Source organism: Solea solea, chromosome 12 (genome assembly GCF_958295425.1).
Source record: "Solea solea chromosome 12, fSolSol10.1, whole genome shotgun sequence".
In the NCBI taxonomy this organism is placed as follows: Eukaryota; Metazoa; Chordata; class Actinopteri; order Pleuronectiformes; family Soleidae; genus Solea; species Solea solea.
Window position 1 is genome coordinate 12,356,603 of NC_081145.1, and position 23,883 is coordinate 12,380,485.

Below are 23,883 nucleotides of genomic sequence, written 5' to 3' on the forward strand. Positions count from 1 at the left end.
GTAACTGCATGTTATCTTAAAAATTATACAAAATTATAAAAAAAATACAATTTAAAGAAAACTCACGTCCAACAAAAAACTTATAACCCGAAATGTATCAAGCTGTACAATGATTTTAATCGAAAAAGTATCATTACTAAAACGTACAGTACAGTACGTTTTTGTACAGTGCAGTGATTTACATTCAACATTTATTAGTGCTCTTGATGCTCCTGAAGAGCTGTGATCCTGAGGAAGTTTATTTCAAAGCCGAGTGTGTCCTGATTTTTCTGTTGTTAATTGTTTTTAATTATTTGTGATTATGTAATTCTGACATAAGGTTATTTACTCTGCTTTTGAGCCGCCGTGAAAGAAGAAGAACATCTGGGTCTAATTTTCCTTGGTGTTCTGTCCCTTTAAAAACGTGTGTAGTTGGTGGGGAAAGTGTGATGCTTGTTTTAGTCATTATTAATATGTTTTGGGGAGGAGAGGGCGGGGTTTACTTCACGCCTGGCAGACTAAACTCAGGGATCAGCAATACATATTGTCGCGTAAATGTGACGTCACACCGGGGGTCCTCCATGAACGGGTGTCTCCACGTGAGAGTTCAGTATCAACAGCATGATGGCTGCCGTGTAACTTCAGCACCTGAGTTATCCACGTTCTGTGAAAATTAATTCATAAGACATTTGTCTGCAATCGGAAGGTACAAATTTAAACGCTTCGTGTTTGAAGTGGCGCTTTGATATCGCGATATTTGTGCGTCTTTTTCTCATAGGTTGCAGATGAACTCGTTTATTTCACGTTTAGCTAACTTCACGTCACCGGCGCAGTTGCTGCTGACGCTTGACTTGTTTGAGTTAAGTTCTTAGTGTTTGTTTTCTCTCAGTGACACGAAGACGATGGCAACGGTACGCAAGAAGGTCGACAACCGGATCCGTGTGCAGATAGAGAATGGAGTCTCTTCGCAGCACCGCTCCATGTTTGTTGTGGTGGGAGATCGAGGTCGAGATCAGGTAATGTCTCATGCCTTTCACCTCCACACTATTATATGAGTCTCAGTTTACATTCAGCATCATGTCTCTGTTTCCAGGTTGTCATCCTGCATCACATGTTGTCCAAAGCCAGCGTGAGAGCTCGACCCTCAGTTCTGTGGTGCTACAAAAAAGACCTTGGTTTCAGCAGGTAAGCCCTCACACAGAGTGAGATACTGTATATGACATGGTGAATCATAAATCACAAATAATTCCACCAAGCCCATCCCTAAATATGCTTCATCGTCTGTCTTCAAACGTCATACACTGACCTCTCTTTTGATAAATGAAATATCAGATGTAATCCAGCTTTGTTTTTAGGTCATCCATGCTTTTATTTAATCTTGTTCACTATATACTGTATTCAGGGTTAGGTCAAAATACACTTTCACCTTCCAACTTGTTCACAATGCAGCTGCTCGGCTTTTAGCCAACAATGACAAACCCAGCTACATCAGCTCTATTGTGGCCTCACGTTTTTGGTTTCCTGGTACCTGTTAGTTTCAGAATGGATTTTAAGATATTACTCATTACTTTTGAAGCACTTTGTATCCTAGCTCTCAAATACATCACTAAATTTGCAACTCCATTGTGAGCCTCAGCTCACTGAAAATCTTTTTACAAAAGCCTATTGTTCTTCACACATGACCTTATTGGAAGTGTAGTCCTAACTTCTTATATTCTAACATTATTTATTGTTGTTTTGTATTTTTTTATATGCTATTTGTATTTTAAATGCCCTGTTTTATAGTTTCAACCTTGGAAAGCCCTTTATGACTTGTACGGAAAAGTGCTACACAAATACACTACGTTATTATTTAAGGAGAGTGTTGACGTGTGTGTGTGTGTGTGTGTGTGTGTGTGTGTCCGAAACAGTAATCGCAAGAAGCGCATGAGACAGCTGCAGAAGAAGATCAAAACAGGCACATTGAATCTGAATCAGGACGACCCGTTTGAACTCTTCATCGCTGCAACAAACATCCGCTACTGTTACTACAATGAGACGCACAAGATTCTGGGAAACACCTACGGCATGTGTGTCCTTCAGGTGAGTCTGTGAGACTATGACAGTATTTATCTTTTGTTAAAATGTAATATTTCTTCTGCGATCTCAGTCTTTGTTTAACTTGGTTAAATATATCTTGAAAACCGGGCTCATAAGAAACATTTGTCAGAATATAAAAAGTTTGGGATCCATGTCTTTAGATGATTATAACCTTGTCAGTGAATTGGATGTCTTAAAGCTTTATTTCTATTTGTTTACTTGTCACACAGGATTTTGAAGCACTTACACCCAACCTCCTAGCGAGAACGATTGAGACTGTAGAAGGAGGCGGGATTGTGGTCATACTGCTGCGGACAATGAACTCTCTTAAGCAGCTTTACACTATGACGATGGTAAGTTTCTCCATCACGTATCATCTTCACACACGTCAACCTGGAAGCTCTCCTCCGATAACTAAAGATGGCTGTGGTTTGTTTTCAGGACGTACACTCCCGCTACAGGACAGAGGCTCATCAGGATGTGGTGGGACGGTTCAATGAGAGGTATGTGAAACTGGAGGATTTCTGGTCAGTGGCATGATGGTTCAAATGTGTCACTAATTTTGCTTGACAATTTTTAGGTTCATTCTGTCTCTTGCATCTTGCAAGAACTGCGTCGTCATTGACGACCAACTCAACATCCTCCCCGTGTCCAGTCACATGGCAAATATCAAGCCAGTTCCCCCAAAGACTCAGGTACCATTGATTTATTTATCTCATTAGAAAAATGTGAGACTTTTATTGTTTAAAGTTACTCCAGTCTGATATTTTAAATTTTCTTTCTCTTTCATATTTATTCAACAAAACATTAGTGTATGTTGGACTTTTGGGATAACTAAACAATCCATTTAAAGCCATTGTCTTGAGGCTTGGGGGAATTTGAGAAAAATGTATAGATCCTTGATAAGAAAAATAATTATCATTTGCACCCTTAAGCTATACTTGTACTTTCCACTTGCTATCTGTTTTTCTTTGTATGGATTTTAAGTGTTTATGCTTGACATAAAAATGTCTCTTGAATTAGTTTATGCCACTCCTGGTATTTCTGAATATTACAAACATAAAGAAGAAACTATGGGTGGTTGCTGTTGATGCTTTTTGACTTTGGAAGTTTGTACATTTTGTCCTTTGTATGATCATTTATCTGCTTTCCATCTGTATAGCCATTTTAATAATGAATTGTTGTTTCTCATGAGGTGCCTTTTTTATAACAAGTTGTCTGATACTGTTCAGGAGGACAGTTTGTCTCCACGAGAACAGGAGCTGAAGGATCTGAAGGAGTCCCTTAAGGACACTCAGCCTGTGGGGGTGTTGGTGGACTCCTGCAGGACCATGGATCAGGTCAGGATCTCGTTTAAGAGCCTCTTCTCCATTTTACCAACTATAATGTAAATTGATGAACACGCCATCAGGTTCATAGATGTTTGTGACCATGTTCTGATGGATGATGTGCTGGAAGGTGTCCCAGGTGTCATTTATTTATTTATTTGTTTTTCTCATCTTCTAGGCCAAAGGAGTGCTGAAGTTCATTGAGGCGATCTCAGAGAAAACCCTGAGGAGCACTGTGGCTATGACTGCAGCCCGTGGTCGAGGAAAGTCTGCAGCTCTGGGGTTGGCCGTTGCTGGAGCTGTGGCCTTTGGGTACAGATTTGTTTTAAAGTGTTCTATTACAAAGTCAAGCACACAACAAATCACACATGTATATGTCTCTGTGATATTGCCCTCACTTACAGCCAGTTTTTCCCTTTACAGCTACTCCAATATTTTCGTAACGTCACCAAGCCCAGACAACCTCCACACCATGTTTGAGTTTATCTTCAAAGGATTTGATGCTCTGCAGTATCAGGTAGACTGTCTGAACATCTTCTCTGTATCAGTGGCAGTAGTTTCACTGATGCTGTGGGCTTAGAACTTACAGTGCTTCGTATTCTTCTGTGCATTCATAGGAGCATCTGGACTATGAAATCATCCAGTCTTTGAACCCGGAGTTCAACAAAGCAGTGGTGCGCGTCAACATCTTCAAAGAGCATCGACAGACAATTCAGGTAAATGGAGCCACATCACTACTCAATTTACTGAAGGGAAACATGCATCTGATCGAACTGTTCCTGTGTCCAACAGTACATCCACCCCGGTGATGCAGTGAAACTGGGCCAGGCTGAACTGCTGGTCATTGACGAGGCTGCAGCCATCCCTCTCCCTTTGGTCAAAAAACTGCTCGGGCCTTATCTGGTTTTCATGGCCTCCACCATCAACGGGTCAGTGAGAGAGCTTGATGACATTTATATGACCATGCACCCAATGGATTTCATGACAAATGACATAAAGGCAATCCGTAAATATTATGTGTACAAGTGCATGAAAAAATATTACAATTCAATGTCTGACATTTGTGAAGATGTGCATCACAACTGTGTTGCATAACCTTTCAACATAAACAAATGTTTCCACAAGACTGTGTTTCTCAGTATAGCTGTGTTTAGATCTTGTTTTGCACTGCAACACTGCTGCGCTGCACACAGGAAGTCAGTTGTCTTATGTCAAGGCCAAATTATGGCAGCAGCAACTTTGTGCAAGTAAAAAGGCAAAGACCACTCGGGTTATAGTTCTGCAAAAATAAGGCTAACCTAATATCATAATCTATCATTATTATCAATGTTATCATTTATAACATCGTTGGTAAAGTATTATTACATTATCAGGTTCTACGAGGCAGAATAATAACATCAACAACCAAATATCACCAAAAGTTACACACTGAAGAAAATTGATAAAGTTGTTTGTTGTTGTTTAGTCAATGATTAAATAGTTAATGTTCTACTGATCACTAAATGATTTAGACGTTTCATTCATATTTCTGGTCTCTGTAGGTACGAAGGTACCGGTCGCTCCCTCTCCCTCAAACTGATTCAGCAGTTGAGGCAACAGAGTGCAGACAGTCAGCAGAGCATGTCAGCAGAGAACAGGTCCACCAACACAACGAGGCTAGCAGCAGGTAAATAACTACTGCATCTCAGCGTTTGACTGTGTTTGTTTGGTGCGTCTCTATCACCTGACTGACTTCTGTTTATTTTTCTGTCACAGCTCGCTCTCTACATGAGGTTTCTCTGCACGAGTCCATCCGATATGCTGCGGGGGACGCCGTGGAGAAGTGGCTGAATGATCTGCTCTGTCTGGACTGTCTTAACATTCCCAGGCTCATTTCTGGCTGCCCACTTCCACAGACTTGTGACCTGTATCCTTTAGTTACACCTGGTCTGGACCCGTCCATGGCACCTGATGCTCTGGAGTGATAATAGCAATATGTTTTTGTGTCTAGCTCTGGACATTTGACTTATTAAGGTGGTACAAAAATATTATTCCTTACAAAGAAAGTGGCAGTGCATGCTGTGACTGGTTTATCTGCTTCAACAGAACCACACATGGCTAGTCTGTCTTTGAGTTTATTTTTAAATCTACATCTAAGAAAATTGTAGATTTCCCTGTGTTCGTCCTTACCTATGCTGTTCAGATATTATGTGAACAGAGACACACTGTTCTGTTACCACAAGGCGTCCGAGGCCTTCTTGCAGAGGTTGATGGCTCTCTATGTGTCATCACATTATAAGGTGATATATTTAACTTGTAATAAAAGTCATTATGATTTATACAGACAGTGTAGTGTCCCACACACAATGTTTTATCTCTTTAGTGTTTATTTGTTGACACTTTTGTTTCCTTTGGCTCCAGAATTCCCCCAATGACCTGCAGATGTTGTCTGATGCTCCAGCTCATCACCTCTTCTGCCTCCTGCCGCCTGTTCCTCCGACACAGAACTCCCTACCTGAAGTCCTCGCTGTTGTGCAGGTAAGACCGAGGGAAACCTCATGAAAGTCTTTATTATTCTAACTATTATTTTCTCAAATAATTGATTAGTTTTCCAAACCATGAAATGATGATGTTCTGAAATGTCTTTTTTCAAAAGACAAAATGATTCAGTTTTAATGATTTCTTATGATGAAACCAGAAAACATTCACAGAGGCTGAAGAATTATACGGTTTGTTTTAGTTGTTAAAAAACCCAAACCAAATAATAGTTTATCAAAATAGTTGGTGATTTATTTAGTTATGGAGTAGATTGCAGACCCTAATTCCTTAAATACCCTTCGTCCAGACATTTTTGAGAGGTGTACCGGGGCTTTTTAGGTCTCGTATCATTCTGTATTTTTGATGCTTAGCAGTTTGCTGCTTTCTGCTCGCTCTGCTAGCATCCTGTGTGTTGAAGAGCTACTAGCTGCATTATTGTGTAACAGACCAAAACAAATATAAAAATAAACACGGTTTGAAAATGTATTATGTGAATATACTGGCTTTACCGTTGTTTTCAGTAAAGCCAATATTTCAGTTGAACACGTTTTCCTACTCTGACACACCATTGTCATTTCTGTTGTAATATAATACATTTCTTACATATAGAACCTCTAAGGGTGTGATTATTGGTTCACAAAAGTGGTATCAATCAAGCCAACTCAACTTATACCTAATCAGCAGTTTAACTCTCATTATATCAAGCCCAATTTCTCAAAACCTTGTCAAAACTGACATGTTTGTGTAACTAAGTTTTGATTTTATTTGAGTATGAATGTTTGTTTCCTCTCAGGTGTGTCTGGAGGGAGAAATATCTCGGCAATCCATCCTCAACAGTCTTTCTAGAGGGAAGAAGGCCTCCGGTGATCTCATCCCCTGGACTGTATCAGAACAAGTAAATAACACATTTTTCTTTTCTTTTTTTTCTGTCTTTGTTTTGTTTGTTTTTTTCCGAGTAATTAGTTCTCGTTTCCACAGTGCGAGCATGAATTGTTTGCTCTTTTCTTTGTAGTTTCAAGACCCAGAGTTCGGCAGCCTCTCTGGGGCCAGAGTGGTGCGAATAGCTGTCAATCCAGACTACCAGGGGGTAAGAACTCACAGAGGCCTCAGCTGTTTGTTGAATGTTTTAATAAATGTTCATGTGTGTAACTGGCTCTCCACCTGTCTAACAGATGGGTTATGGCTCCAGAGCGCTCCAACTGCTGCAGATGTACTACGAGGGCAAGTTTCCCACCATGGATGAGAGCGCACACTCAAACCACAATGAGATCACATCCGTCACCAGTGAGGTAATACAACAAAAGACATCTGAGATGCATTAGTCCCCACATGCAGTTTAAAAGTACAATTTAGAGATTAGAAGAGGCAAATTAAAAACCACACAACTGTAACACACTCTCTGTTGTCCAGGCTGTCAGTCTTCTGGAGGAAGTTATCATGCCACGGAAGGAGCTGCCCCCTCTGCTGCTGAAGCTGAGCGAGAGGAGAGCAGAGAGACTGGACTATTTAGGAGTTTCGTACGGCCTGACCACACAGCTGCTCAAGTGAGTGCAGTAAAATATGGAGAAGGGAGGTGGTGGTAATAATTCATAAGTTTCAGATAAATGTCAAAATGTTTTTTTTAACTGACAGGTTCTGGAAGAAAGCTGGTTATACTCCAGTCTACTTAAGACAAACCCCTGTAAGTATTCTAATAAAATGTCTTGTTTTTATGTTTAAGGGTTCAATCATATGATTGTCTTTTGCACAAATACATTATTTTCTATTTTGTCTTGATTTAATGGTTTAATTCAGCACTGTCATTAATCTCTGCAGCTTCCAGGTTTAAGTTGTAGACAGACGTGCAACCCTACGAGCACCTTGTTTAAAGCACTTCTTGCTGCTTCCATGTGTTTTTCTCACATTTTTAGGTGCTACATGTAAGCAGACATTAAATGTGTGTCCGTGCCGATGTTACATGCAGTAATTGTTGGTTATGCTGTTGTATCTAGAATGACCTGACAGGAGAGCACTCGTGTGTGATGCTGAAGGAGCTGAATACAGATGAAGCCCAAGAGCAGAGCCAGTGGCAATCTGCTTTCTGGAAAGGTGAACTTTTCCTGCACTGCCTCAGTTGATCTAGTTTGTTTTTAAACTTACTTTATAGTCCACCAAATTGAGCCTTCTGTTGTCTTCAGATTTCCGACGGCGCTTCCTGTCTCTCCTCTCCTACCAGTTCAGTCGCTTTCATCCAAGCCTGGCACTCACCATCTTGCAGAATAAAAACTCAAAGGAGAAGACGAGCAGTTAAGATCCTTCCATTTCAATTTTTTTTTATCCTGATGAGATTTTTTCAGCGTCTTGCAGGCGTGATCTGACTCATTTCTGTTCCTCACAGTCCTCAGTAGCTCCGAGCTGGCCGCTCAGTTCAGCCCATACGACCTTAAACGTCTGGAGTTGTATTCAAGGAGCATGGTGGATTATCACCTCATCATGGACCTGATCCCAGCAGTGGCACGCATGTTCTTCCTCAGGCAGCTTGGTGACATTTCCCTGTCAGCAGCACAGTGTGTAAGTTGCCTCATTGGTTTGAAAACCCCACTTTTCCCTTTGCTGTGACCAGTTATTTTCTTGTGGATGTTGATCTGCCGATGACTGTTCTTCTCCAGGCGTTACTGCTCGGTGTAGGATTGCAGCACAAGACTGTGGACGATCTGGAAAAAGAGATTGATCTCCCAAGCTCACAGCTCATGGGCCTCTTCAACCGTCTTATCCGTAAATTTGTGCAAGTGAGTTTACTTCATTGGAGGAAGTTGCAGGGGAAAAGAAAGTATAAAGATGTTGTATGTATAACCTGTAATTAAGTCAAGTGCAATATTTATTCTTTCTGTTGTCATTTGTACTGCAGGCCTTCACCAGCATCCAGGAAAAGGCGATTGAGGCAGAGATGGCAGAAGCTAAAGATGTAACCTTGGAGCCAACTGTGAAAAGCCTTAATGATGATCTGGTATGTTGTATCTCAGCACTTAAGTTACAGTAACGGTGATAAGTGCAGAAACATTTTCTGGTTTTCTCCAACGTTAACATTAATTCAAGTTTTAGTTTGATGCTTTTTGTATTTGTGGACTAAATTCTATATTTTGTTCCAGCCAATGTACAAACTTAAGGTATTTTCTTCACTTCAACAGAATGAAGCTGCCAAAGAGTTTGATGTGCAACACAAGCAGGAAATAGAGAAAGTGAAGGAAATGGACTTGGAACAGTGAGTATAAAGTCATGACTGTGACCTCAGTCAGTATTAGAATCAGGGAAATGTTTACTGAAGCAATTTGTTTTATTTACAGGTACAGGATCCGTGGGGATGATGAGGAGTGGGACCAGGTGTTGCAGAAAGCAGGGAACACAGCTATTGTCAGCATAAAGAGGTGCAGTGATGCTCAGGATCTGAGGAGGTACTGTGTGATATATTCACAGAAACTGATTTTTTTTTAAACTGTGTTCTTATTTCCAACAGTGACAAGAAGAGGAAGATGGTTAGGGGGAATGTGGAACAGAGCAATGGGGGTCCCCAACATGGGAAAATGAAAAAGAAGGAAATGCAACATGGCAAATTCAAGAAGAGCAAGGACAAGCATGGGAAATTTGGAAAGAAGGCGTGACAATAGAGTGCTGCATTGACAGGACACTGAGTGGCTGCAAAGCAACAGCAGCCAGACAATTATGGATTTCTTGGAGGGACATGTACTGAATCAAAACAAATGGTATCTTCTTTTTCTTTTATCCCTGACCATTTTTTTGAATTTAAGTCATAACATGTTGCTTTGGTTTATGTGGTGTTCAAGAACAAAAACACAATACACACTTGTACTAAATAAGAAGAATTTACTTATTTCAAGTATTTCAAACATTAGAAAACTATTTTTTGAGGTCCATTTTTGTTGTCATTATTTCTATAAATAAAAAAAAAACATTTAAACTTTTTTTAAAACTAGAAACCTGAGGTATATGACTGGTTTTAAGCTTCACTGAGTTTGTCACTTAAACACCTGAGGCTGTAAATCTATCCACTTCTGTCTGAGCTGCTGTTTCACGGTCTCTGGTGCGAAGATGCAATCTATGGCTTGCTGGGAGAGCTTCCACATGGCGTCATGACTGAGACCAAATGTGGAAGCCGCCAGCTGATACTCCTGAGACAAGTCTGTACAGAAGACGCCCTTATCATCGGTCTGTAATATGACAAAGAATAAAAATCATTCATGGTGAACCAAGTTTCTCTTTCTAGCCATCATGTATCATTTCAGTGTCTGTTTCAATTTTTACATCAAAACAAAAGGTTGGCATCCTGTAAATGTATTTTTTTTTTTTTATATATATATATATATAATTAGAACCGAGGAAAAGGATTTTTCTGTGTGTGGAATGATAAATACAGATGAAGTTAAAGTTATGTCATATGTTTAAGCAAGAACAAATAAAGGCAACTTACACAAATCACACTTGGATGTCCCAGCTGGTACCAGTATTTAAAGTGATGCTTGGAGTAACATGGCACAGTTTGTCCTTTAACATTTGATGTCAGGCATAACTCTACAAGAAAGTTGGGAGATCAAATATCCAGTCAAAATACTGTGGAAACTACAGAGTATATATATATATATATATATATATATATATATATATATATATATATATATAAAAAAAATCACCTTCTTACCCAGTGGTATGTTGTTCTTAAGCACTTTGTCAACCAGACTTTGAGATCCACCCACTTCAGGATGCAAGAAGGTACCGTGACCAATCCTGTCTGGAGGAAGATTCAGCAGCAACTCTGACTCCTCCAGCTGGGATTGTACCTGAAAATTTTTTGTTGTTGTTATGTCACTGTAGTTGAAGACACTGGGGCTTAGAACAAATGATGGAAAGACAATTTGATTTATACTTCTGAGAGGTGCAATGACAACTTCAGTCCACAGTTTCTGGCCCTCTCTAGAGCTGGAAGTAGAGATTTTCCATCACCCACCTAAAGATGAAAATTACATGAATACATTTTGACACAATAGAGCATCAAAGGTACTGTCACTATCTTTTTTTTAAAGCCACTAAATAAAACTGGTTGACTGACTGTTGGATCTCCGCTTAGATCGAGTCCCACCACCAAACCATCAGAGGACAGCAGGAACTCTTCAGCCAACTCCACCGTCTCCATAGCAACCTTCGCTCCATTCCTTCGGTCAATCGCCACAAGAAGCCTTAAAGATAAATAAGCAGATTTAGACTTGGACTTACATTGTTACAGCATAGGTGGTTTTAACTGGCCATTAGCCACTAATGTAGGCAGCCTGAGGCCAGCAGATCCAATTCTCATACACTTAAACACAGAAAGTGTACTTTTTGTACTACGCCTACCTGACATCAATGTCCAGTCCCTCACTTTTACACAGCTGTATGGCTCTGATGATGGCTTCAATATATTTCCTTTTTGTCAAACCTAGGAAAAAGAATGAGGCAGTTAACATAAAGATTACATGTTCATGTTTATGGTCTTGATTTACAAAGCTGACAGCCATACAATCAAAATGTAAGGCTCCATGTAGAGTATGATTACCTGTGTTTTTCTCCTCCCTTGGTGTACTTCTGAGCTCTAAATATTTGACAGAATCAGCTGCAAACTCCCTGATTACATCTGTAGCCACCTGGAGAGAAAATAACATGTGTTGCTGATGATCTGGGTAATTATATTAAGAAAAGAACAGCAGTTGAGTTGGTCCAAAGTGAGGGCCAGTCCTCACCATCAGAATGTCCTCCTCTGTGTCCACCAGCTGATGGATGACCTTAAAGACCTGAAAACACCTGCAGATATATGCACCATGTTGTTAGTGATGTCACTTCCCTAATGCCAACCTGTTCTGTTTGAATGAGGCATGAGATGATGAGAATTTCCTTTACCAGTTACGCTCAACTGCCATTTGAGCTATTATTGCAAAACAAATCTTTAATTTTTCTTTTTAGTTTTTTAAACTTCAAGACAAACAAAAACGTGACATCTTGTAATTGCAGTAAATAAAATACATGGATGGGACAATATATTATTGCACAATGTGATCTCACAAAAAGATGATCATGATGAATATAAATTTTACTAAAATTTCAATAAAAATAAAATTTACTGTAAAATACCACAAGGGGTAGCCTGCATCACTCATTTTAAGACCCATTTTTTTTTACTTTAAAATGTCCACAAAGAATTTGTATCTTTAGTAACATGTTACAATGTTACACAAATGTTACTGTATTCCTTTTTAGTATAAAAAAGTGTAAAGTATAATCTGTTTGAAAAATGTTGATCAGTGTTTCTCAAACCTGGAAATGATGATTCTCAAATGTCTTTTTTATCCACAAACCAAAAAATATTCTGTTTTAATTATTTCTTTGTTATAATAATAATAATAATAAGCCCATATATCAGAGTGCAGTCATTAGTCATATCGGCAGACCTCGCACATATCCCATAATGATGTCATGGTCCTGTGTTGCATCATCAATTGATTTGATGCTGATGGCTGATTTTGACACATCAAATCCATTCACTGCACTGCAACACACGACCATGACATCATTCATTATATAGTCAAGTCATTCTATATGTTGTTTTTTTATTTTACATCAAATGAATTTGGTATTTGAATGAATGAATGTCACATTTAATGAGACATTTATGTATTTAATTCTAATGTGAATGAATGAATGTGAGACACATTTGAGTCATTATTTAATTGTATTTATTGTATTATTGATTGAATGTTGCCACTTTGACTCGTCCACAGTTTTCACTTGTTAACAATGTAAAAATGATGTGAACACATTAATCACACAGAAGTCTCATTCATGTGCTCATCCTTTTTAAGCAGCAGTTACTGGACACCTGGACCCAACTCTGTGGTCTACAGTCCAGGGAGTGAACCCCTGTCAATTTTTTTTTTGTCTTTTTATGGCTTTTGAAAATGTGAAATAAAATGGTATAACCCCCTGCTGTCATCTCTGTGGGGGCGGGGAGGAGACCACACGTAGTTTGGCCCCGGCGCCGGGGCCAGGTGTTCGGAGCGTGGTGGATTTGAACCACCATTTAACCTCAGTCAACAGCATGATTGGTTACAGTAGTGTGCTCAATTCGGGTCGACTACTTCTGCCTTACTAACGGCGCTGAGTGTACAGGAATATTGTTGGCTACCCAGCACTGTTGCCAACTCCTCAGTAAGGAAAGTCGCTATTGGCTGTCCTAAAGGTAGCTAAATGAAGTAATCGCCTAATTTGCATAATCAACCATGCTCATGTCTCTCATTAAGGAGGGCTGAGACCCCCCTGGCTCCACCATAGTTCGCACCATGGATATGTTATTTCTGATATGTATCAAATGCAGTTACTTTTTTTTTGGGAGAGACTGAGTTAAGAAACATTTACATTTACACCCTGCTCTATAAGCCAGGGGGGAACGGCAGCCTGCAGGCTGGGACTGCTGCAGAGGCTACTGTGAGACTGACCATATTATTGTCTCCTTTCAATATTCATTTTGGATGTTGAATTTAAAATGTCTTCTTCTTTATAAGAACTGGTAAACTATGTTTCTTTTGTCTCATTTTGGACGACATACTAAACTATGACTTTTTAGTCCATTTTTGAACGACATACTAAACTATGACTTTTTTGTCAATTTTTGGACGACATACTAAACTATGACTTTTTTGTCAATTTTTGGACCACATACTAAACTATGACTTTTTTTTTAATCAATTTTTGAATGACATACTAAACTATGACTTTTTTGTCACATTTTCGACAACATACTAAACTATGGTATTTTTGTAAATATTTGGACGACGTACTAAACTCTGACTTTTTTACAATTTTTGGGCGACATACTAAACTATGACTTTTTTGTCAATTTTTGAACATACTAGACTATGACTTTTTTGTCACATTTTGGATGACATACTTAACTATGACTTGTTTGTCAATTTTTGAACGACATACTAAACTATGACTTTTTTGTCCATTTTTGGACGACATACTAAACTATGACTTTTTTGTCAATTTTTGGATGACATACTTAACTATGCCTTTTTTTGTGATATACTAAACTATGACTGTATTGTCACATTTTGGACGACATACTAAACTATGACATTTTTGTCTCATTTTGGACGACATACTAAACTATGACTTTTTTGTCACATTTTGAACAACATACTAGACTATGACTTTTTTATCTCATTTTGGATGACATACTTAACTATGACTTTTTTATCTCATTTTGGATGACATACTTAACTATGACTTTTTTATCTCATTTTGGATGACATACTTAACTATGACTTTTTTGTCAATTTTTGAACGACATACTAAACTATGACATTATTGTAAATTTTTGGACGACGTACTAAACTATGACTTTTTTGTCAATTTTTGGACGACATACTAAACTATGACTTTTTTTGTCAATTTTTGGACGACATACTAAACTATGACTTTTTTTGTCAATTTTTGGACAACATACTAAACTATGATGTTTTTGTCAATCTTTGGACGACATACTGAACTATGACTTTTTTTGTCACATTTTGAACAACATACTAGACTATGACTTTTTTATCTCATTTTGGATGACATACTTACCTATGACTTTTTTTGTCAATTTTTGAACGACATACTAAACTATGAGTTTTTTGTCCATTTTTGGACGACATACTAAACTATGAGATTTTTGTCAATTTTTGAACGACATACTAAACTATGACTTTTTTGTCAATTTTTGGATGACATACTAAACTATGACATTTTTGTCAATTTTTGGACGACATACTAAACTATGACTTTTTTGTCAATTTTTGGACGACATACTAAACTATGACTTTTTTTGTCAATTTTTGGACGACATACTAAAGTATGACTTTTTTTGTCAATTTTTGGACGACATACTAAACTATGACTTTTTTGTCAATTTCTGGAACACATACTAATGACATTTCTGGAACACATACTATGACATTTTTGTCAATTTTTGGACAACATACTAAACTATGATGTTTTTGTCAATCTTTGGACGACATACTGAACTATGACTTTTTTTGTCAATTTTTGGACGACATACTAAACTATGACTTTTTTGTAAATTTTTGAACAACATACTAGCTATGACTCTTTTATCTCATTTTGGATGACATACTAAACTATGAAATTTTTGTCTCATTTTGGACCACATACTAAACTATGACATTGTTGACAAATTTTGGGCCACATACTAAACTATGATTTTTTTGTCAATTTTTGGACAACATACTAAACTACAACATTTTTGTCTCATTTTGGCCGACATACTAAACTATGACATTTTTGTCTCATTTTGGAACACATACTAAACTATGACATTTTTGTCTCATTTTGGACGGCATGACTTCTGTGTCATATTTTGGAGAAGATATTAAACTACGCCTTCTTTGTTACATTTGAAACATATAGACCACAGGCGGGACTTGAACTCACAAAACTTAGCTTCCAAGACTAGTTCCTTATCCGTACAGCCACTTGGCCAATTGTTGTCAAGCTATGGACATACTGACGTACAACTTTTATGTTACTTCTTGGATGACATACTTGTATTGTCAAATTTTGGACGACATACTAAACTATGACTTTTTTGTCAATTTTTGGACGACATACTAAACAACTATGACTTTTTTTGTAAATTTTTGGACGACATACTAAACTATGACTTTTTTTGTCAATTTTTGGACGACATACTAAACTATGACATTTTTGTCTCATTTTGGACGGCATGACTTCTGTGTCATATTTTGGAGAAGATATTAAACTAAGCCTTCTTTGTTACATTTGAAACATATAGACCACAGGCGGGACTTGAACTCACAAACCTTAGCTTCCAAGACTAGTTCCTTATCCGTACAGCCACTTGGCCAATTGTTGTCAAGCTATGGACATACTGACGTACAACTTTTATGTTACTTCTTGGATGACATACTTGTAATGTCAAATTTTGGACGACATACTAAACTATGACTTTTTTGTCACCTTTTGGACGACATACTAAACTATGACTTTTTTGTCACCTTTTGGACGACATACTAAACTATGACTTTTTTGTCAATTTTTGGACGACATACTAAACTATGACTTTTTTTGTAAATTTTTGGACGACATACTAAACTATGACTTTTTTGTCAATTTCTGGAACACATACTAAACTATGACATTTTTGTCAATTTTTGGACATCATACTAAACTATGATGTTTTTGTCAATCTTTGGAAGACATACTGAACTATGACTTTTTTTGTAAATTTTTGGACGACATACTAAACTATGACTTTTTTGTCAATTTTTGAACGACATACTAAACTATGACTTTTTTGTCAATTTTTGGATGACATACTTAACTATGACTTTTTTGTCAATTTTTGGACGACATACTAAACTATGACATTTTTGTAAATTTTTGGACGACGTACTAAACTATGACTTTTTTGTCAATTTTTGAACGACATACTAAACTATGACTTTTTTTGTAAATTTTTGGACGACATACTAAACTATGACTTTTTTTGTAAATTTTTGGACGACATACTAAACTATGACTTTTTTGTCAATTTCTGGAACACATACTAAACTATGACATTTTTGTCAATTTTTGGACATCATACTAAACTATGATGCTTTTGTCAATCTTTGGAAGACATACTGAACTATGACTTTTTTTGTAAATTTTTGGACGACATACTAAACCATGACTTTTTTGTCAATTTTTGAACGACATACTAAACTATGACTTTTTTGTCAATTTTTGGATGACATACTAAACTATGACATTTTTGTCAATTTTTGGACGACATACTAAACTATGACTTTTTCGTCATTTTTTGGACGACATACTAAACTATGACTTTTTTTGTCAATTTTTGGACGACATACTAAACTATGACTTTTTTGTTAATTTTTTAACAACATACTAGACTATGACTCTTTTTCTCATTTTGGATGACATACTAAACTATGACATTTTTGTCACATTTTGGACGACATACTAAACTATGACTTTTTTTCAAATTTTGGACAACATACTAAATTATGACTTTTTGTCTCATTTTGGAACACATACTAAACTTTGAACTATGACTTTTTCGTCTCATTTTGGGCGACACACTAAACTATGAATTTTTTGGTCAATTTTTGGACGACAGACTAAACTATGACTTTTTTGTCACATTTTGGACAACATACTAAACTATGACATTTTGTCTGATTTTGGTCAAAATACTTAACTAGGACTTTTTTGTCAATTTTTGGACGACATACTTACCTATGACTTTTTTGAACATTTTTGGACAACATACTAAACTATGACTGCATTGTCAATTTTTGGACCACAGACTCAATTATGACTTTTTTGTCAATTTTTGGACTACAGACTAAACTATGACTTTTTTGTCAGTTTTTGGACGACATACTTAACTATGACTTTTTTGTCAATGTTTGGACAACATCCTAAACTATGACGTTTTTGTCAATTTTGGACGACATAATAAACTATGACTCTTTTGTCTCACGACATTGGACGACATACTAAACTATGACTTTTTAGTCAAATTTTGAATGACATACTAAACTGTGACTTTTTTGTCACCTTTTGGACGACATACTAAACTATGACTTTTTTGTCAATTTTTGGATGACATACTAAACTATGACTTTTTTTGTAAATTTTTGGACGACATACTAAACTATGACTTTTTTGTCAATTTTTGGACATCATACTAAACTATGATGTTTTTGTCAATCTTTGGAAGACATACTGAACTATGACTTTTTTTGTACATTTTTGGACGACATACTAAACTATGACTTTTTTGTCAATTTTTGGACGACATACTAAACTATGACCTATTTTGTCAATTTTTGGATGACATACTTAACTATGACTTTTTTGTCAATTTTTGGACGACATACTAAACTATGACATTTTTGTAAATTTTTGGACGACGTACTAAACTATGACTTTTTTGTCAAATTTTGGACGACATACTAAACTATGACTTTTTTTGTCAATTTTTGGACGACATACTAAACTATGACTTTTTTTGTCAATTTTTGGACAACATACTAAACTATGATGTTTTTGTCAATCTTTGGACGACATACTGAACTATGACTTTTTTTGTCACATTTTGAACAACATACTAGACTATGACTTTTTTATCTCATTTTGGATGACATACTTACCTATGACTTTTTTTGTCAATTTTTGAACGACATACTACACTATGAGTTTTTTGTCCATTTTTGGACGACATACTAAACTATGAGATTTCTGTCAATTTTTGGACGACATACTAAACTATGACTTTTTTTTGTCAATTTTTGGACAACATACTAAACTATGATGTTTTTGTCAATCTTTGGACGACATACTGAACTATGACTTTTTTTGTCACATTTTGAACAACATACTAGACTATGACTTTTTTATCTCATTTTGGATGACATACTTACCTATGACTTTTTTTGTCAATTTTTGAACGACATACTACACTATGAGTTTTTTGTCCATTTTTGGACGACATACTAAACTATGAGATTTCTGTCAATTTTTGAACGACATACTAAACTATGACATTTTTGTCAATTTTTGGACGAAATACTAAACTATGACTTTTTTTGTCAATTTTTGGACGACATACTAAACTACGACTTTTTTTGTCCATTTTTGGACGACATACTAAACTATGAGATTTTTGTCAATTTTTGAACGACATACTAAACTATGACATTTTTGTCAATTTTTGGACGACATACTAAACTATGACTTTTTTTGTCAATTTTTGGACGACATACTAAACTATGACTTTTTTTGTCAATTTTTGGACGACATACTAAACTATGACTTTTTTGTCAATTTCTGGAACACATACTAATGACATTTCTGGAACACATACTATGACATTTTTGTCAATTTTTGGACAACATACTAAACTATGACTTTTTTTGTCAATTTTTGGACGACATACTAAACTATGACTTTTTTGTAAATTTTTGAACAACATACTAGCTATGACTCTTTTATCTCATTTTGGATGACATACTAAACTATGAAATTTTTGTCTCATTTTCGACCACATACTAAACTATGACATTGTTGACTAATTTTGGGCCACATACTAAACTATGATTTTTTTGTCAATTTTTGGACAACATACTAAACCACAACATTTTTGTCTCATTTTGGCCGACATACTAAACTATGATGTTTTTGTCAATCTTTGGACGACATACTGAACTATGACTTTTTTTGTCACATTTTGAACAACATACTAGACTATGACTTTTTTATCTCATTTTGGATGACATACTTACCTATGACTTTTTTTGTCAATTTTTGAACGACATACTACACTATGAGTTTTTTGTCCATTTTTGGACGACATACTAAACTATGAGATTTTTGTCAATTTTTGAACGACAAACTAAACTATGACATTTTTGTCAATTTTTGGACGACATACTAAACTATGACTTTTTTTGTCAATTTTTGGACGACATACTAAACTATGACTTTTTTTGTCAATTTTTGAACGACATACTAAACTATGACATTTTTGTCAATTTTTGAACGACATACTAAACTATGACATTTTTGTCAATTTTTGGACGACATACTAAACTATGACTTTTTTTGTCAATTTTTGGACGACATACTAAACTATGACTTTTTTTGTCAATTTTTGGACGACATACTAAACTATGACTTTTTTGTCAATTTCTGGAACACATACTAATGACATTTCTGGAACACATACTATGACATTTTTGTCAATTTTTGGACAACATACTAAACTATGACGTTTTTGTCAATCTTTGGACGACATACTGAACTATGACTTTTTTTGTCAATTTTTGGACGACATACTAAACTATGACTTTTTTGTAAATTTTTGAACAACATACTAGCTATGACTCTTTTATCTCATTTTGGATGACATACTAAACTATGAAATTTTTGTCTCATTTTCGACCACATACTAAACTATGACATTGTTGACTAATTTTGGGCCACATACTAAACTATGATTTTTTTGTCAATTTTTGGACAACATACTAAACTACAACATTTTTGTCTCATGTTGTCCGACATACTAAACTATGACATTTTTGTCTCATTTTGGAACACATACTAAACTATGACATTTTTGTCTCATTTTGGACGGCATGACTTCTGTGTCATATTTTGGAGAAGATATTAAACTAAGCCTTCTTTGTTACATTTGAAACATATAGACCACAGGTGGGACTTGAACTCACAAACCTTAGCTTCCAAGACTAGTTCCTTATCCGTACAGCCACTTGGCCAATTGTTGTCAAGCTATGGACATACTGACGTACAACTTTTATGTTACTTCTTGGATGACATACTTGTATTGTCAAATTTTGGACGACATACTAAACTATGACTTTTTTGTCACCTTTTGGACGACATACTAAACTATGACTTTTTTGTCAATTTTTGGACGACATACTAAACTATGACTTTTTTTGTAAATTTTTGGACGACATACTAAACTATGACTTTTTTGTCAATTTTTGGACGACATACTAAACTATGACTTTTTTGTCAATTTCTGGAACACATACTAAACTATGACATTTTTGTCAATTTTTGGACATCATACTAAACTATGATGTTTTTGTCAATCTTTGGAAGACATACTGAACTATGACTTTTTTTGTAAATTTTTGGACGACATACTAAACCATGACTTTTTTGTCAATTTTTGAACGACATACTAAACTATGACTTTTTTGTCAATTTTTGGATGACATACTAAACTATGACATTTTTGTCAATTTTTGGACGACATACTAAACTATGACTTTTTCGTCAATTTTTGGACGACATACTAAACTATGACTTTTTTTGTCAATTTTTGGACGACATACTAAACTATGACTTTTTTGTTAATTTTTTAACAACATACTAGACTATGACTCTTTTTCTCATTTTGGATGACATACTAAACTATGACATTTTTGTCACATTTTGGACGACATACTAAACTATGACTTTTTTTCAAATTTTGGACAACATACTAAATTATGACTTTTTTGTCTCATTTTGGATGACATATTAAACTATGACTTTTTGTCAATTTTTTGGACATACTAAACTATGAACTATGACTTTTTCGTCTCATTTTGGGCGACACACTAAACTATGAATTTTTTGGTCAATTTTTGGACGACAGACTAAACTATGACTTTTTTGTCAATTTTTGGACGACATACTTACCTCTGACTTTTTTGTCACATTTTGGACAACATACTAAACTATGACATTTTGTCTGATTTTGGTCAAAATACTTAACTAGGACTTTTTTGTCAATTTTTGAACGACATACTAAACTATGACTTTTTTGGACATTTTTGGACAACATACTAAACTATGACTGCATTGTCAATTTTTGGACCACAGACTCAATTATGACTTTTTTGTCAATTTTTGGACCACAGACTCAATTATGACTTTTTTGTCAATTTTTGGACGACAGACTAAACTATGACTTTTTTGTCAGTTTTTGGACGACATACTTAACTATGACTTTTTTTGTCAATGTTTGGACAACATACTAAACTATGACGTTTTTGTCAATTTTGGACGACATAATAAACTATGACTCTTTTGTCTCACGACATTGGACGACATACTAAACTATGACTTTTTAGTCAAATTTTGGATGACATACTAAACTGTGACGTTTTTGTCAATTTTTAGACGACATACTTAACTATGACTTTTTTGTCAATTTTTGGACGACATACTAGACTATGACCTTTTTTTCAAATTTTGGACGACATACTCAACTATGACTTTTTTTCAAATTTTGGACGACATACTAAACTATGACTTTTTTGTCACATTTTGGACAACATACTAAACTATGACATTTTGTCTGATTTTGGTCAAAATACTTAACTAGGACTTTTTTGTCAATTTTTGAACGACATACTAAACTATGACTTTTTTGTAAATTTTTGGACCACATACTAAACTATGACTGCATTGTCAATTTTTGGACCACAGACTAAATTATGACTTTTTTGTCAATTTTTGGACGACAGACTAAACTATGACTTTTTTGTCAGTTTTTGGACGACATACGTACTAAACTATGACTTTTTTGTCAATGTTTGGACAACATACTAAACTATGAAGTTTTTGTCAATTTTGGACGACATAATAAACTATGACTCTTTTGTCTCACGACATTGGACGACATACTAAGCTATGACTTTTTTGTCAAATTTTGGATGACATACTAAACTGTGACGTTTTTGTCAATTTTTAGACGACATACTAAACTATGACTTTTTTGTCAATTTTTGGACGACATACTAGACTATGACCTTTTTTCAAATTTTGGACAACAGACTATACTATGACTTTTTTGTCAATTTTTGGACGACACACTAAACTATGACTTTTTTGTCACATATTGGACGACATACTAGACTATGACTTTTTTGTCAATTTTTGATCAAAAATACTAAATATATATATGAATACCTTAATACCTTAAAATCGCAATATTGCTAACAATAAATTAAATTTCAGTCAATGAGGTCGTGGAGTGACTGTAATGATTAAGGATTTGTAGCACTTAAAAAATAAATAACTGGGACTGTATATTTATGAGCTAGACCGCGTTTTCAACTCTCTGTTCTCTAATAAAATATCCATAAAAAATAAATCTTTGCTGATTATTCCGTACAGGAAGTCAACCACCGTCACCTTATTCCGAGTTCTTTTTATCGCAATAGCATTTATATATGGTTCCATCCAGTCATGTTGTTGCATTTAACTCTAGATAATTACAGGGAATGGCTGACATAATGAGTTAATCGTCATTTAAACTTTTTTGATATCAAACAGCCCTGCCCAATAAAATTATACGCACTCGTCCAGTGTCCTCCGCTGGCCTTTCCCAATAGCAGTCATGCTGTGCTCAATGTTGAGATGTGGCTTTCGGCCGATGAGTTTTTCGATCGTCTGGGAACTGACTGAACCGTTGAGGTGAGCGTGAAGCTCCTGGTGACAGTGGAAACGTATACGTTAGCATGTAGCTTTCACAAACGTTTGTCACGTTTAGTTTCTTTCTGCAAATTAAGTTATTTCTTTCTTCACTTTCTGACTTACCACTTTTGGCAATTGCCGATAGAAAACCTCAGTCTCATTATCCATCACAAAGGTAAGAAGAATTGAATGAATGAATGAGTGAGTGCGCAGCTGGTGAGAGAAGCTCCGGGTCGTTTTCTGTCAAATAACGCTGACACACCACCTCTGTTTTCAGGAGGGGTTTTACCGACGCACCGAGTGCAACAAAGAAAACAGTCCCACCAGTTTAGTCCCTTAGCGACTGAGTCATATTTCCCATCTCACCCTCTATAAATGTTTTTATAATCAATTTTCTAGCGCCATCGCTTGGCAACACTGGCTTAATTAAGCGTACTTAATTTAAGAAGTGAATTAATGAATTATAAATCAATTATCGATTTAGGTTTTGAAATAATAACCAACAACAAATTAATGGCTATTAAAGTAACCCCTGTATTAATTGAGTAATTTTGGCTTATTTAAACAAACATGTAACATTATACTGTATCTGTAATATGAGGCAAATAAATCTGGATGACAATGTACAATTGAATTAAATGCATCACAGTAAGATAGTTCATACAGTCAACTATTGCTACAATATTTACTTTACATCTGTAATGAAAAAGAAAAGTATTGATTGCAAAACTATTTTCCGAACATGAAAAAACAGTGACTTTATTTGTTTTCTTTTTCTCATTTCATACAAAATCCAGATAGTTGGCGAAATACAAAGATTTGCAAAAAAAACAATATATATATATTTTTTTATTTGATTATATATATATAT

The 23,883-nt window shown here is 35.7% G+C and overlaps 2 protein-coding genes across 3 annotated transcripts; one reads left to right on the forward strand and one right to left on the reverse strand.

Annotated features, from left to right (window-relative positions):
• Positions 1-551: 551 nt before the first annotated feature.
• nat10 (N-acetyltransferase 10) lies at positions 552-10,150 on the forward strand. 2 transcript variants are annotated; one of them, XM_058646167.1, is made up of 29 exons: positions 552-685; positions 869-995; positions 1,073-1,164; positions 1,890-2,061; positions 2,289-2,411; positions 2,500-2,561; positions 2,639-2,753; positions 3,291-3,398; positions 3,565-3,698; positions 3,810-3,903; positions 4,004-4,102; positions 4,179-4,315; positions 4,928-5,052; positions 5,142-5,292; positions 5,569-5,665; positions 5,787-5,903; positions 6,697-6,798; positions 6,916-6,990; positions 7,076-7,192; positions 7,314-7,447; positions 7,536-7,584; positions 7,895-7,991; positions 8,081-8,188; positions 8,281-8,453; positions 8,552-8,671; positions 8,791-8,889; positions 9,071-9,144; positions 9,227-9,307; positions 9,397-10,150. In XM_058646167.1, the coding sequence occupies exons 2-29, from the start codon at positions 882-884 to the stop codon at positions 9,539-9,541; spliced, it is 3,114 nt and encodes a 1,037-aa protein (XP_058502150.1). In that variant the 5' UTR covers positions 552-685; positions 869-881; the 3' UTR covers positions 9,542-10,150. The 2 variants fall into 2 exon arrangements, with proteins under 2 accessions (XP_058502150.1, XP_058502152.1); XM_058646169.1 differs by lacking the exon at positions 552-685 and having other exon boundaries at positions 696-995.
• adal (adenosine deaminase-like) lies at positions 9,917-23,288 on the reverse strand. Its single transcript, XM_058646170.1, has 10 exons — positions 23,136-23,288; positions 22,897-23,027; positions 11,672-11,732; positions 11,488-11,575; positions 11,289-11,370; positions 11,005-11,131; positions 10,822-10,902; positions 10,597-10,735; positions 10,369-10,469; positions 9,917-10,108 (listed from the first exon to the last, which is right to left on the reverse strand). Exons 1-10 carry the CDS (start codon positions 23,178-23,180, stop codon positions 9,917-9,919), a joined length of 1,047 nt encoding a protein of 348 aa, XP_058502153.1. The 5' UTR covers positions 23,181-23,288.
• Positions 23,289-23,883: the final 595 nt, after the last annotated feature.